Consider the following 13,502-nt stretch of genomic DNA (forward strand, 5'->3'; position numbering starts at 1 on the left):
TACAGGTATATGAGAATAAAAATGAGGGGAGTCAAATTTCTATGATTTTCTTAATAACTTCACTGAATTTTGTTGAAACTTAAAATATATAATTGATAAAATTAATAAAAAATAACTTCATAATATAAATTTATTAATCAAACTTTAGGAAACTTCAAATTGACATGGATATATATAGGGTAAATATTCAAGAGTACTGTATAAAAGTCCTAACTTAAATCTAAACTTTAGAGAATTAATCATTTTTAATAAATTAAAATAATGTAAAATAGGGTATGAAAATTAATGAGATACTATTATAAATCAAAACTTAATACTTTTCCTCTGCTTATAGAACAATACTTCCATTCACTTGACACTCAAAAAGAAAAAGGAAAAAAATCTTGCTTCTTAATCTCTAACCAATAAAAATATACAATTTCTAAAAAACAATGTATTTTTCCAAGGTATTTTCTTGACAAACAGAATGAAGAATATGACTTTGTCTTGAGACATGACACTTTGAATGTAGTATAAAAATGTATATTTCTTTGTCATCTCTTGTTTTTAAGAGACCATGCATGTATATATGAAGGGTGCTCAGATGTTATTTTGAGACCTTTATATTTAACAATTAGTAAAAAAAAAAGAACATTAATTTTCTAAGTTATTCTATTGACAAAAAGAATGAAATTTATGACTTTATCTTAGATCACAAGAGTTGACACTTTGAATAGATACGTAGTCAAACATTAGTGTTTATGAAAACCATAAATCTTATGTTGCATGAATCTTTTTGAGACTTTTGAGTGTGTGAAGGCAACAATGAGTTATAGTGAAAAATGTGTGTTTCTTCTAAAATATAATATATATATATATATATATAAAATAATGAACCACTTGTGAGAAGCTTTATGAAGTTAATGCAAATAAATAAAAGTTATACGATTCAATGGAAAGATCACAATGAGAGATTTTCTAAATAAAATAATTGTGTGTTTCTTGTTGTGATGTATATGAATGTTTCCTTGAAGAGACCTTCCAAGATGACGTTGAAGGTGGTCAAATGATGAGCCTTATCAATCAATCTTTATATTTATATATATTGAGTATAAAGTATATAAAGATTGGACTAGTGTGACATCCTTGTCCATGCTCAAATAGTATTCAAAGACTTAATTGGCCAATCCTATCAATAGCAACTTCGTAGACTCTTCATTTGATAGTGAGTCTCTCCTTGTTCAAATAAAAAAAATAAAAAAAACAAATTTGGCCAGGACAATATAGACGGCAAATCAGTCTTGCTCAATCGAAGGGTTTCAACTATATATAGTATATATAAGTTCCAGGACAATATAGACGATAAAATTGGGCTAGCTCGAGCAAAGGGTTCAACTCTATCGATTGAATCCTGTTTTGTTTTTAATGAATATGTTAATTATGTATTGTGTTTATAAATAATTGCATAGTAAAAAGTAGGATATATAGTATTTTGATATAAACCGTCCAATCAATTACTACACAATATCCGAATAAATCTTAAAAAAACTAATCAACTCAAACTAAACCCTAATTAGCCCTAACTATAGTTTTATAATTTTTACTGTGCTCAACTGTTAACGTTCTATGATCGTCTGCTGTTGACTTATTATATATATACACACAACTAGCTAGGGAAAGAGGAAAAATGTCATTTATATATTTTTTTATACATATTTTGATAATGTATAATTTGTATTTATATGTAGTGGATCTAGCATGAATTAGTAATTTACTCAACTAGTTTATTTTGATTAAAAAAAATATATACAATGATCAGTGAAAATGGAGAATGCCTATTTATATATATATATATATATGAATTAATGATTTGTCTCCTTGATCCAAAAATAATTTAATTAATATCTAACATAAAAAAAAATAAAAATATAATAATTTTGTTTCTAGATTGTATTATTTCATATATAACATGCGTTCTTTTTGATTGATTGGGATGAAGCATATGTAAGCAGGGATGTAAGTAGATCTTAATAATGCTGCTAGAGATGGTTGTTACCAAAAATTAATATATTAGTTTTTCTTTATAGAAACCTTGATGCAAAGCCAAAATAAAGTCATTAAACTATATGGTACTTGGCTACATTGACACATGATTGAGTTTGAGATGAATATTAATTAATTAATTAATTAGTATATATAACAAACATAATCTCTTGTTATTTTAGAATGAACAGTCCATACAGATCATCCTACTTTATGGCAAACCAATTTATTATCAAGATCCTTCCAAAAAGAATAGACTGTAAAGTTATCTAGAATTATTAAGTGATCCCTCATGATCAAAGTGTATTCTTATCTTCTAAGTTTAATTAACCTGTGAAATTTTATGTTTCATTTACTTAATATAAATGTGTGTGTATATATATATATATATATATATCATATGATGGAAAACAATGAAACAATCATTTATAACAAAAGAAACAAATTAATTTAAGTGTTTGAATCTATCTAAAATTATCTGAAAAAGGCAAAGACACAATGATCTTCAATTCATGCATGGTTCCATGAATTGTACTCCCAACTCTCTCAAAATCCGTCAAAGTCTAAGTTTTATAAACATCCTCCTGCTTGTCTCATTCCTAGCTAGCTAGCTCTCTTGAGATATATATATATATATATATATATATATAGCAAAGAGCAATGAATAGCATTAATGGATGGAAAGGTTGAAGCTAATCAAGGAGACATTATATATTATCTAAGTTGTTTTTATATAAAACTAATTAATTGTTTCTTTGTGTGACTGTATTAATATATATGTATGTGTCTGTGTTATCCATGTCTTGACAGTACTACTCCTCTTCAGCTCTTCTTGATTTTCACTAACAAGTCTTTATCTTGGCTTCATATATGTTGGGCAGTTGTGATATAAAATTAATAGAGACTCATAAGTGTGTCCTTTTTTCTCACTATGAAAGCAAGTGGAGAAAGGAGACATTTTAGGTAGAATCTATTGCAAAGGACAATGTATACTAATAATATTTATGGTGGAGCATATTAATTAACCTCTAATTATATACAAATATATATATATATATGAGAAAATCGGTAGCTAACCTTTCTTATTCGTCCGATCTTTCGGTTTTATAAGGTGAAGTAGTTTTAAGGCAGTGAGATAGATGCAAGAGCTAGCAAACTTAATTAGTGTTTACAGTCCTTTTCTTTTGAGGATATAATAAACAAATATTATATGAAAATCCTTCAAAGTCACTTGTTGTCATGAAATGCTTATTATTGCCGTGTTGATTAAAACAAAGCAAGTTTATATTGATTGTTTAATTGTTTATTCTTGATTATATAACTTGTTCAAGTCACTGTGCAAGTCTTCTCTCAACCAAAACAAGTTCATGTCTTCATCCTTTCATCTTTCAATCTATATCTTATAAGAGTTATATTGCTTTTAGAGTTAATTAGCTAGAGAGAGATCAAGCTAGCTAGCTAGTTAGCTAGGTTTTCATCCATGCAAAGTGCTATGGAAGAGCAAACAAGGTATTGGATGTGGACAAGGAGTAAGATGATGATGATGAATGGTGGGGGAAGAGGTGCAATGATTGAGCAAAATTCACAAATGATTCCAAATGGTTCGACGATGACGACGACGATGGCATCTTATGAGTCATGGGAGGAGAAGGCTTTCGCAGAAGACTCGGCAGCGCACTTGGGTGGATGTGTTTGGCCTCCAAGATCTTACTCTTGTAGCTTTTTGTCGAAGAGAATTTCGATCAGCTCAAGCTCTTGGAGGACATATGAATGTTCATAGGAGAGACCGGGCAAGGCTCAAGCAACCGCCGAGTCCACCGCCGAGCGAAAACGGTGATGAGCATCAATTATTTCCTTCTCAGGTTTGCTCTTCTGTGCTAGACAAACAAAACCCTAACCCTAACCCTAACCCTAACTCAGGAGGAGCCACAAAATTTGATACCTCTATCATTTTCTAGTGTTGTTTCTCCTTCTTCCTTGTCTTCATCATATGTGAATTCCATACATATTCCTTTGATGGCCATACCTGAATTGACTCTTGGAAGAGAGAATTCAAAGCGGAGATTGATCAAAAATTGTCGGTTCGATGATAATGAAGAAGATGAAATAGTTAGAAAGCGACACAAAATTGATCATCATAATGATGGAAAACAAGTATTGGATGAACTCAGAGCTGATGATCATAGGATTGAGGAATTAGATCTTGAGCTTCGACTCGGAGATCGGCCTAAAGCAACTTGATGAGTGAACAAGAAATATATGATCATCTTCTTGATTTGGATTAATTTTGTATCCATCAATGCTTTTAATTTTTTTTTGTTTTGTTTTTCCTTCTTTTCTTTGTTTTAGTTTTCTCTTTGTTTGATGATGATCAGTACAGAAGGAGGCCTTAAACCTTTGTATCTTTCTTGTTTCATTTGCAAATAACATCAAACTTTCACAAATTTCTTTCTTTCTTTCTTGTTTTTCTTGTTAATTATTTGCAAAAAAAAAAAAAATTAAAGAAGGAACAAAAAGGATATAAATGTGATAAATTATTTGCATGGAGAGTAGGACAAAGAGACTGACACATTCCAGCAGTGGAACTAAACCACATGCAACTGAGTTTTGTGTTTTAATTATATGTATATATTAACAAGCAAGACATTTACATGAGATGATCAGATGCAAGAACAGTACATGGATTCCCTTTTTATTTATTTTTATTTATAATTATTTTGATCTCTGAAAGCATGAGAGCATAAATCCATCTGCATGCATTGTGTTGTGTAACTTTTTAATGGCTCTAAACCCTAAAAACACAGTACCCACCCACCCCAGCAGAGAATCATTCCAATATAGTATTAGCTCATGTCCATTTAATAAAACTCACAAAAGGAATGACCCCAACCGCTTTCTCCGCTACTCTTGTTTCTTCTTCTGTATCTATATATATATATATATATTAAGTTTCTAAAACCCTAACCCTAACCCTAACCCTAGCCCTAGTTTGCTAAATAAAGTGGGGAGTGTTTGAAAACTTGCAGAAGACCAGGCGAGGTTTCAGTGCATGATAATGGAGGCAAAGTTAATGCAGTGCATATATATAATGCCATATGGAATGTCAAAATGATCAGAGAGAATTGAAGAACAAAGAGAACAAGAGAATTGAATGTTGGGAGTTGCCAGAATGGTGAAAAGTTTAAGTGAAGTGAAAAACAGAAAAAAATAGTAAAGAGATGTGGAGAGCTTAGGGTTGTGTACATTGCTATATGAATGTAAGATGGGATCATATATTTAAGGATATATATATATATATATATATATATATATATATATGTATATATTAATTAGGGTAGTGTCTTTGTTTTGTGTTTTTTAAGGGTGGGTGGAGGAATGGGACAGGGAAGGATGGTCAGAGAGATTTAAGTATAGAGATTATATTTGATCAGAGAAGCAGTTCATGCAGAGTTGTCTGATCAGATTGATGATCATGATCATGATCATGATCATGATGAAGCACATGATGAATGATGATGATGATGATGATGATGATGATTATCAAGGGAAGGGTGTCCTTAATTAATTTGTGATCATATATTTATATAATATATAAGGTAATTAATTTACATACTCTCCAATGCATGCATCATGCTTTGTCTCATGCATTCATCATTATAAATATCAGTGATTAATTATTATCATCAATAATAATATATATTTCTTGAGAGGCAGAGATTAAAATGTGTTAAAAATAATTAAGACATGATGAAAATATAGGATTAATATAGTCCACAAAAAAGTATGTATATATATATATTTTTTTTGGATGAAAATCTCATATGTCATTGTTTTTATGTACGTACGGGCTGAAAAAGTTTATTCTATTATCGATGAAAGTGTTCATCTTAATATAGTACTCCAATTTAGATGCCTTAAATTGCTTGTATAAATAAACTTTGTTAAAAATGTTTGATATCTATGATGATTTCAAAACAAACAAATTATGCATAGATTGAGAGGTTAAGAGTTAATATCTATTTCTTTTCTTGTTTGTTTCATTTTATAAATACGTTTTATAAAATACATAAGTTCTAATTTACAATTACATTAATGTTTTAAGATAAAACTTTAATTTAACCAAATAATTACAAGGAGCTCTTTTTAATTATTATAATTTTCTCTATTTTTGTGTGTGTGTGTGTGTGTGTGTGTGAGAGAGAGAGAGAGAGAGAGAGAGGAATAGATGAGAATAAAAGATGGTGTGATCTAAGAGAGGATGTAAATTATTGAGATAAGAGACAATGAAGCACTTGATCTAATCCACCTAAGAATTTGTGTGAGATTCTCTTGCTCAACTACCCATAAATAAATTAATTAATTAACAGATAAATAAATAGATTAAGATAAAGGATTGGAATTGAGCTCATCTAAGTGCCACATCTTCACTGCAGATAGGTCATGCAATAATATTGCTTGTTTTCTTTCAAAGATTTAAAATTAAAAAAAAAGATAATTAAATGATTTAGTACTTTTATAAAAAACTTATTTATATTCCCTAACTTATTTTTATTGTATATAATGAAGATGATAATCCAATTAATGTATCTTGTTTACATTTTATCTACTTTTCTTAAGTCCATGGTTAATCTTAATTAGGCCCAATATGTTCCATATTAGGCTTTAAATAAATTGAGCTTAATCAAATCAGGCTTGGTTCGAACTCTATATAATTATTATGAGTTTCAAGCCCATTGATTGAATTTTTTAATTTGTATTAATGTATTATGAAATTTAGTTGCCTTTTATTTATATACATTTGAGGCTTTCGATATAAGCAATGAGTTATCAATTTTTTATTTTTTATTTTCAAACTAATTAGTGAGTATGTATCAATGATTAATTAAATAATAATTATGTTATAATCCTTGTTATTAATTAACTATTTACCGATGGTTACCATTAACGGATGCATCAATATCATTGAAAAAACAAGACTAATTCCTAATAAGAATTTTTTTTATTTTTTATTTTTTGCCAACTTTCACTGATGGAAACTATGAAAAAAGACACTCTTGAATTTTCTTTTTTTAAAGAAAAAACATAGTAGTACACAACAAGTAATAAGGACTAAATTATGGATAAATGATTGAGACAAGAAATAAATTTGAATTTATTATTCTTAAAACCACATTTTTTTTATATCATATTAGTTTTGAAAATTTTCCTATAGGTAAAAAAAATAGTTTAAAGGTAAAAGTTATAGATAAATTTTTGAGAATTTTTTTTTTCAAATTTATTATTATTTTAATTTTCCTTTCACGGGAAATTCATTTATATGGTAAACGTACCCTTGTTAAAAATTTTGCTTAATTCATTGTTCATAATAAACAAAACATGAAAAATGGATATTCTCTTTCACACACACACACATAAACAATTCTATATTATAATTTAACAATAGACAAAAAAAGATAATAATAATAATAATAATAATAATATAATAGATAATAATAATAATAATAGGTCTTCATTATAAACGTCAATATATATAGTGGTCTTATATATATATATATACACACACACACACACACAAAATATCCTAGTTGTTAGATATATATACACGCTATTAATTATAAGGATCACATAGATTTATAAAAAAAATTAAAAGTATATATTAATTACTCAAGAAATAACTTGGAAATTAAACAAATTTGAAATGTCATTTTACCTATAAAATCAATTATTATTATTATTATTGTTGTTGTTGTTATTGTTATTGTTATTGTTATTATTGTTATTATCATTGTTATTGTTATTATTTCTTTATTTTAATAATAATTTTCTTTGTGTATATATGTGTGTAGATATAAAATATATTAATATCTTATATCATTCTTATTTTTTTCTCTAATTTTCCTAGCTTGTTTAATCTCTTTTGCATGTTTTTAAAATCAAATAAATGTTAAAAGATTATTAATAATGTTAATCTCATATTGATAGAAGATAATCACATTGATAGTATTAAAACCTTGCACAAATATAAGCGTGGTTGATAAGTTACCCATTCAGTGCACCCAACCTTGAGAGCCCTATTGATGCTTGTTGCGGTGTCTCTCTTTCATTTTGCTGCTCTTGCTCTTGTTGTTTTTTCTTTTCCTTCTCTTGTGGTGTTTCACTTCTAGTGATCCATCTTTAATCTTTTGATTCTTTTTTGTTGTTTGTTTTTTTATCTAACTAGTTTCTCTATATTTGTCCCTTTTTTTGCAATAAATTTGTTGTTTATCATTAAAAAAAATAATAATTCAGTGCACCCAAACTTTAAAAGTCCTGATTACTTAACGAGGATCAGATTAACAAGAAACCAATTAGCCTAATTGTCAAATAGGTTTGAACCACACATGCACACAAGTCTTTCATCCAAGTAATTATTTTGGGACTTTAAATTAGAAGTTAGAATACAAATGGTTATTTATATATACACACGCGGTTTATCTTGAGTTTTGAATTGGACTCATCTCTTGACCCAAATTGCTCAAGGGGTCAGGTTGAGTTATTTGGGTCATAAAGAGTTGACAGGTGAACTACTAGTTTTTGAATACGTGATATCTCATCATAATCACTTCAAATGTATTTGTTGAACTGATATGTTTGACAAGATCAATGTTAGATTTATCGAATATTTAGCTATTTTTGTAACTGTGTAAGTTAATGACATTGATGTTACCAAATTTTGAAAAGTTAGTGTCAATTTATGTATGATTGCCGCATATATAGTTCTTCAAACTTTACTTTCTAAACGAACAAGAGCTAATTCTAATTGATACCGTCATAAATTCATTATAGAAAAAATACATTTATTTTTCAAGTGATTCATATCGTTAAGGTATAGCCTATTCCAAAATTTATTCAAATCAAATGATCCGCGATAGCTAGTACATATGGTGGTAGCAAAATATAATTTTCTAGTGTATATCGAGATTAAGTCCTGGTTCTTTCTTAATTGTCATCTTTGTTATATATATGTATATATATTTTATTTAATTCAACTATGTTTGCTTGAGTATGAAGTATCCATGAAAGTGATATTTTTAACTACTACATTTTGTGATTGTTTATGCTAGTTTCTTGATAGAAGTTAAAAAGAGTTATCAATAGACTTTGAAGGCAATGAATTGACTGAAGATTATGTTCCAAAGTTTATATAATGAGACAAAAGGAAAGGGAAAGAGGAGAACAGTTGTACTCTACATTGAACTTTTTAACTTATTAATTAAGATATTGATATATAGACCATTTTTATTACAGACTTGTGAGTCATTGTCATGGTAATGTTGGTGTGGCTTAGATGATTTTTATTTGCAAGTTGGTAGAGAAAATTCAATCTTAAGAGAGAGAGAGAGAAAAAAAAAAATCAAACTCAATGATTTATGTTTAGGATTTCAATTGTGAAAAAATATAAAGAAAAGTTCGGTAGAACTGTTGATCCCAATATAAACATTTTTACTATTTTTTTATGAGTGATAAAAGACTCATTTTCATCAGTAATTTAATGAAAAAATGATCGATGATATAAAAAGTTACTTTGAAGTAAAGATAATTTTTACTGTTAAAATGTTTATTTTTATTCACATCGATCATTTGTTAAGAAAATAGTGTATGCATTATAATTAAATAATAATTTACCGTTTTAATACTACATTTGATACCATGAAAAATTTATGAAATTAAATAAATATAACATCTTTAACATTTTTTAGATTGTTTTGATAAAGAATTATATATATATATATATATATATATATATAAAGAAATTGGATGCAATTCATTGTTTGCTTCATTACTAGGGTTTCATTAAAAGGCTATTATGGTCACTCTCTCACAAGTGTTACAAAGAAAACCTAATTAACTTATTTTATACATAGATTAAACCAACATCATCTAAGTTTCACTGATCATATAAATTCATAGCAACTTCTTTAGTTGACCTTCTCCTTCATGAAAACCTAACAAGCAATATGGAAGGTGATCATGCAAGCCCTAAGTCACCGGAAAAACCAAACTCCGGTGAGCAAGCTACCGGCACCCGGTCTTATGACTGTATCTTCTGCAAGAGAGGCTTTTCAAACGCTCAAGCTCTTGGAGGACACATGAACATACACCGAAAAGATAAAGCTAGAGGCAGCAAACAACCACCATTCGACGATGTTCGATCATCGGTTATTATCAAAGACACATCGAAAGTCCGGTATAATGATCATATAAGTGCAAGCTTACCTTTCAAGTGGCCATGGATGACTCCAAGAGATCAAGACAATAAAGAAGATGTTCGAAGAGAAGATACCGGTCAGGAAGACGGGGAGACGACGTCGTCGGTGATGGAGCTTGATTTAGAGCTTCGTCTTGGCCCTGAGCCCTCTAGGCCAACCATGAGTCTCAAGGAATTTTTGTGACCTAGAGACTAGTATTGTATTAATTACTACAAACATTGTGCTCTTTCTGTTTGTGTTTGTTCAATGTGTTATGTTTATATATATATATATTCATGTGGTTCTGTTCTTGTAAGTGAAAATGTATAGCAAATTTGTGACCATTTCATGCTATTTGGCAACAATGGAATTAATATATGGTTATATATATATATTGATGCATGTTTCTTATTTTGCAATATGACAATTAGAAGTTCATGATGATGTATTATGTTGAATGGGGATGGTGGTGGTGAAGGTATTAGAAGAAGTTCATGCATGGTTTTCAACTTTTCATGGAATTATTAAAAGTTTCATGGAGTGCCATTTGTTATAAGATAAAAGAGTTCTTTGATTATTATGGAAAAAACACAAAGGGATAAAAGAGTTCTTTGATTATTATGGAAAAAACACAAAGGGACAACTCTGGGACAGCTATCTATGAATACACAGATTATCATTTTAATTAAGTTTAAATGTTTTTTTTTATTATCTATATATCTATCTTCTAATAGTGATTTAGTTTTATTCTCTATTTAGAGAATTTTTATATATTTTAGTATAAAATTGAGAAAAGAGTGAAATAGAGGTTGTAATATATTTCCCACGGATATACCAATATTGTATAGTATTCCAAGAAAATATTATTGATCTTTGGGATTTATCAACACTTGATTGAAATGTTTGTTTATTTCTTTAATAAATTTCTCATTGAACTGAATGATTTTAACATTGAACACTTCTCCATGGGAACTTACAATGGAGTGTGATTCAATCTAATTACAAAATTTAAATAATGGTTTTGCTGGAAAAATAAATAAATAAATAAAAATATACAACTCATATTTATCATTGTTTTATTTTTACTCAAAATATATAGTAATATGAAAACATACATTCCTCCAGTTAAAACATAGTGATATTTCTTCAATGCAGTGGCACAATGTTTAAGCTTCTCGAAGATGATCCGAAGACGAAAAACCGCAATACTTAGCTGTAAAAAATAAGGGATAAGGAACAATTAATTGGAGGAATAAATTGATCAACAAGAGAAACTAAACTATAATTAAATCTGCATCAATGTTTTGTTTGTTCCATTTGGCAGATTGAGAGATACAGAAGCATTGATGTATTTTATTGATTGTAATTCGTTTATTAATACACTTCCATATTGGCAGAGTTCTAGAAACTAAGCACACCTGATTTCGATCGAAAACTATTGGGTCTCGAGATATGCTCGTGTTAATTGCAGAACAATGTGTCCCTTGTTGCATTTCCGGTTGTCGAGTTCACGCTGATTGGAATAATTGCAGTTCAAGTTCTGCAGCATGAAGATTATATAATAAACACGCACGGGAAATCTTACCCGTCTGCTAATTTGCACAGGTATTCCCGCTGGTCATCTCGCAAAGGTACATCAGTGAAGTCTAGCAACATAAGAAAAAAAACATACACCTAAGTGATGAATGGTGACAAGCTCTGCGCATGATTATGAATGGAAGTTTAGAATCTATTATCATCAACACACTGCGAGGTAAACACCCATCCAAAAAACCAAGAACCAAGAAAGTACACATTGTTTTAACTGGATATAGGCAGGTCAATTAAGCTAAGCTTGGGAAAAGGTAACATTCAATATGGCTAATATTTGAAATTTTGAAGAGATAAATCCCAGCCCAACAAGAAACAGAATGTGCTAAATCAAGTTTGATACGTAGTTTCTATGCAAACCTGTTGAGTCAAGGAAGATGAAACAGAACCTCAACACTTGTTCAAGCTAATAAGATTCAAACAAGAAAGATCTCAATTCAAGGCTAAAGAGGAGAAACTAATTCATATGATTGATTCAACAAAAGGATTGAATAAAATACAGTCTTAATTGAGTCTGGCATTACCTGCTCCTGTAATGATTGAACCCTTGAAGGAAGTGTTGCCAGTAGTTTGTGCACCTTCTAGGTTTGCATTAGTTAGGTTTGCCTATTTAGAACTCAACAAAAAACAAGGAATTAAGCATAGATAATACAGTAATGGCTTCCATTAATAGTCAGATCCAGAATCTAGGTATACCTAACATTTTTCATTTGTTCAGAAGTAAGCAACAAGAAATGATTCCATAACCAATGATTGTGGATATCAAAGTCAATGGCAGTGAAAGACTGAAAGTAATAACTACACCATTGCATAGTGAGCATACAATGAAACAGTCAAAACATTACATAGCTAATTACCTTTGTTACATTGGCCAACGAAAAGTCTGCACCTCTTAGATCGGCATCAGAGAGATCAGCACCTGATGTAGTGATTAACAGAATGCACAAACCATACAAAAAACTGAGAAAAACCATACAATAGTTCATCAATTTGCAATGACAATTGCATCAAATGTGACAAACGTGATACTGATCACAAAAATCCACCACACAGGCCATAAGCTCATAGTCATGAAGGCTTGTCATCTTACAACAACAATACCCATGGTTCTCAACTAAAAGCTTATAATCAGAATTCTCTACTAAGGCACTTATAAATACTACATTTGAATCTATATGACCATTTCCATTGCTCAACAATATACACTTTCCTCAAAGACTGAAGACAAAGCACACTACCTGTTAAATCGGCATCGAAGAAGCTAGCGCCAAGTAACTTTGCGCCTTTGAAATTCGCTTGCCGAAGGATTGACTGCAGTCAAGAAAAGCTGACAACCAACATGAGAAGCACACTCTACCACTAATAACAAATACAGCAAACAAAGTAGTAATGCTTGAAAAAGTCGAAAGGATAATTCAATTCAAATAGTAATTTTGAAGGTATTCATAACAAGACCGTTTTGAAGTCTTGTTTGATGAGAGTCTTTCCACTGAAGTCCCTCCCACTGAGATCCTGCCCTCTCGTCACTTCACTTCCATATGGACCTCCACCCTTGTCGCCATAAAATCCCTCAAAACACAAACTTTCACCAAAATTCAAGCTAATCAAGGTTTTCTCAGAGAAAAATCAACAGAAAAATCAAACCTTAAATGCAATGGCTGG

General features: G+C 29.8%; 2 protein-coding genes across 2 annotated transcripts in view; one reads left to right on the top strand and one right to left on the bottom strand.

The window, feature by feature from the left end:
* The first annotated feature begins 10,014 nt into the window (after positions 1-10,014).
* Positions 10,015-10,485, top strand: LOC120268304 (zinc finger protein 10-like). Its single transcript, XM_039275752.1, has one exon. The coding sequence runs from the start codon at positions 10,020-10,022 to the stop codon at positions 10,452-10,454; it is 435 nt and encodes a 144-aa protein (XP_039131686.1). The 5' UTR covers positions 10,015-10,019; the 3' UTR covers positions 10,455-10,485.
* An 818-nt stretch (positions 10,486-11,303) lies between these two features.
* LOC120269056 (thylakoid lumenal 15 kDa protein 1, chloroplastic) overlaps positions 11,304-13,502 on the bottom strand; it is a 3,357-nt gene continuing 1,158 nt past the window's right edge. Inside the window, exons 2-9 of the mRNA XM_039276343.1 lie at positions 13,485-13,498; positions 13,296-13,391; positions 13,079-13,151; positions 12,698-12,759; positions 12,365-12,446; positions 11,836-11,896; positions 11,669-11,763; positions 11,304-11,463 (exon numbers count right to left, since the gene is read on the bottom strand). Of these exons, the coding sequence (XP_039132277.1) occupies positions 11,712-11,763; positions 11,836-11,896; positions 12,365-12,446; positions 12,698-12,759; positions 13,079-13,151; positions 13,296-13,391; positions 13,485-13,498 (440 nt within the window). The 3' untranslated portion in view covers positions 11,304-11,463; positions 11,669-11,711. The remainder of the gene's footprint in view (positions 11,464-11,668; positions 11,764-11,835; positions 11,897-12,364; positions 12,447-12,697; positions 12,760-13,078; positions 13,152-13,295; positions 13,392-13,484; positions 13,499-13,502) is intronic.

The sequence above is a fragment of the Dioscorea cayenensis genome, chromosome 9 (genome assembly GCF_009730915.1).
Source record: "Dioscorea cayenensis subsp. rotundata cultivar TDr96_F1 chromosome 9, TDr96_F1_v2_PseudoChromosome.rev07_lg8_w22 25.fasta, whole genome shotgun sequence".
In the NCBI taxonomy this organism is placed as follows: Eukaryota; Viridiplantae; Streptophyta; class Magnoliopsida; order Dioscoreales; family Dioscoreaceae; genus Dioscorea; species Dioscorea cayenensis.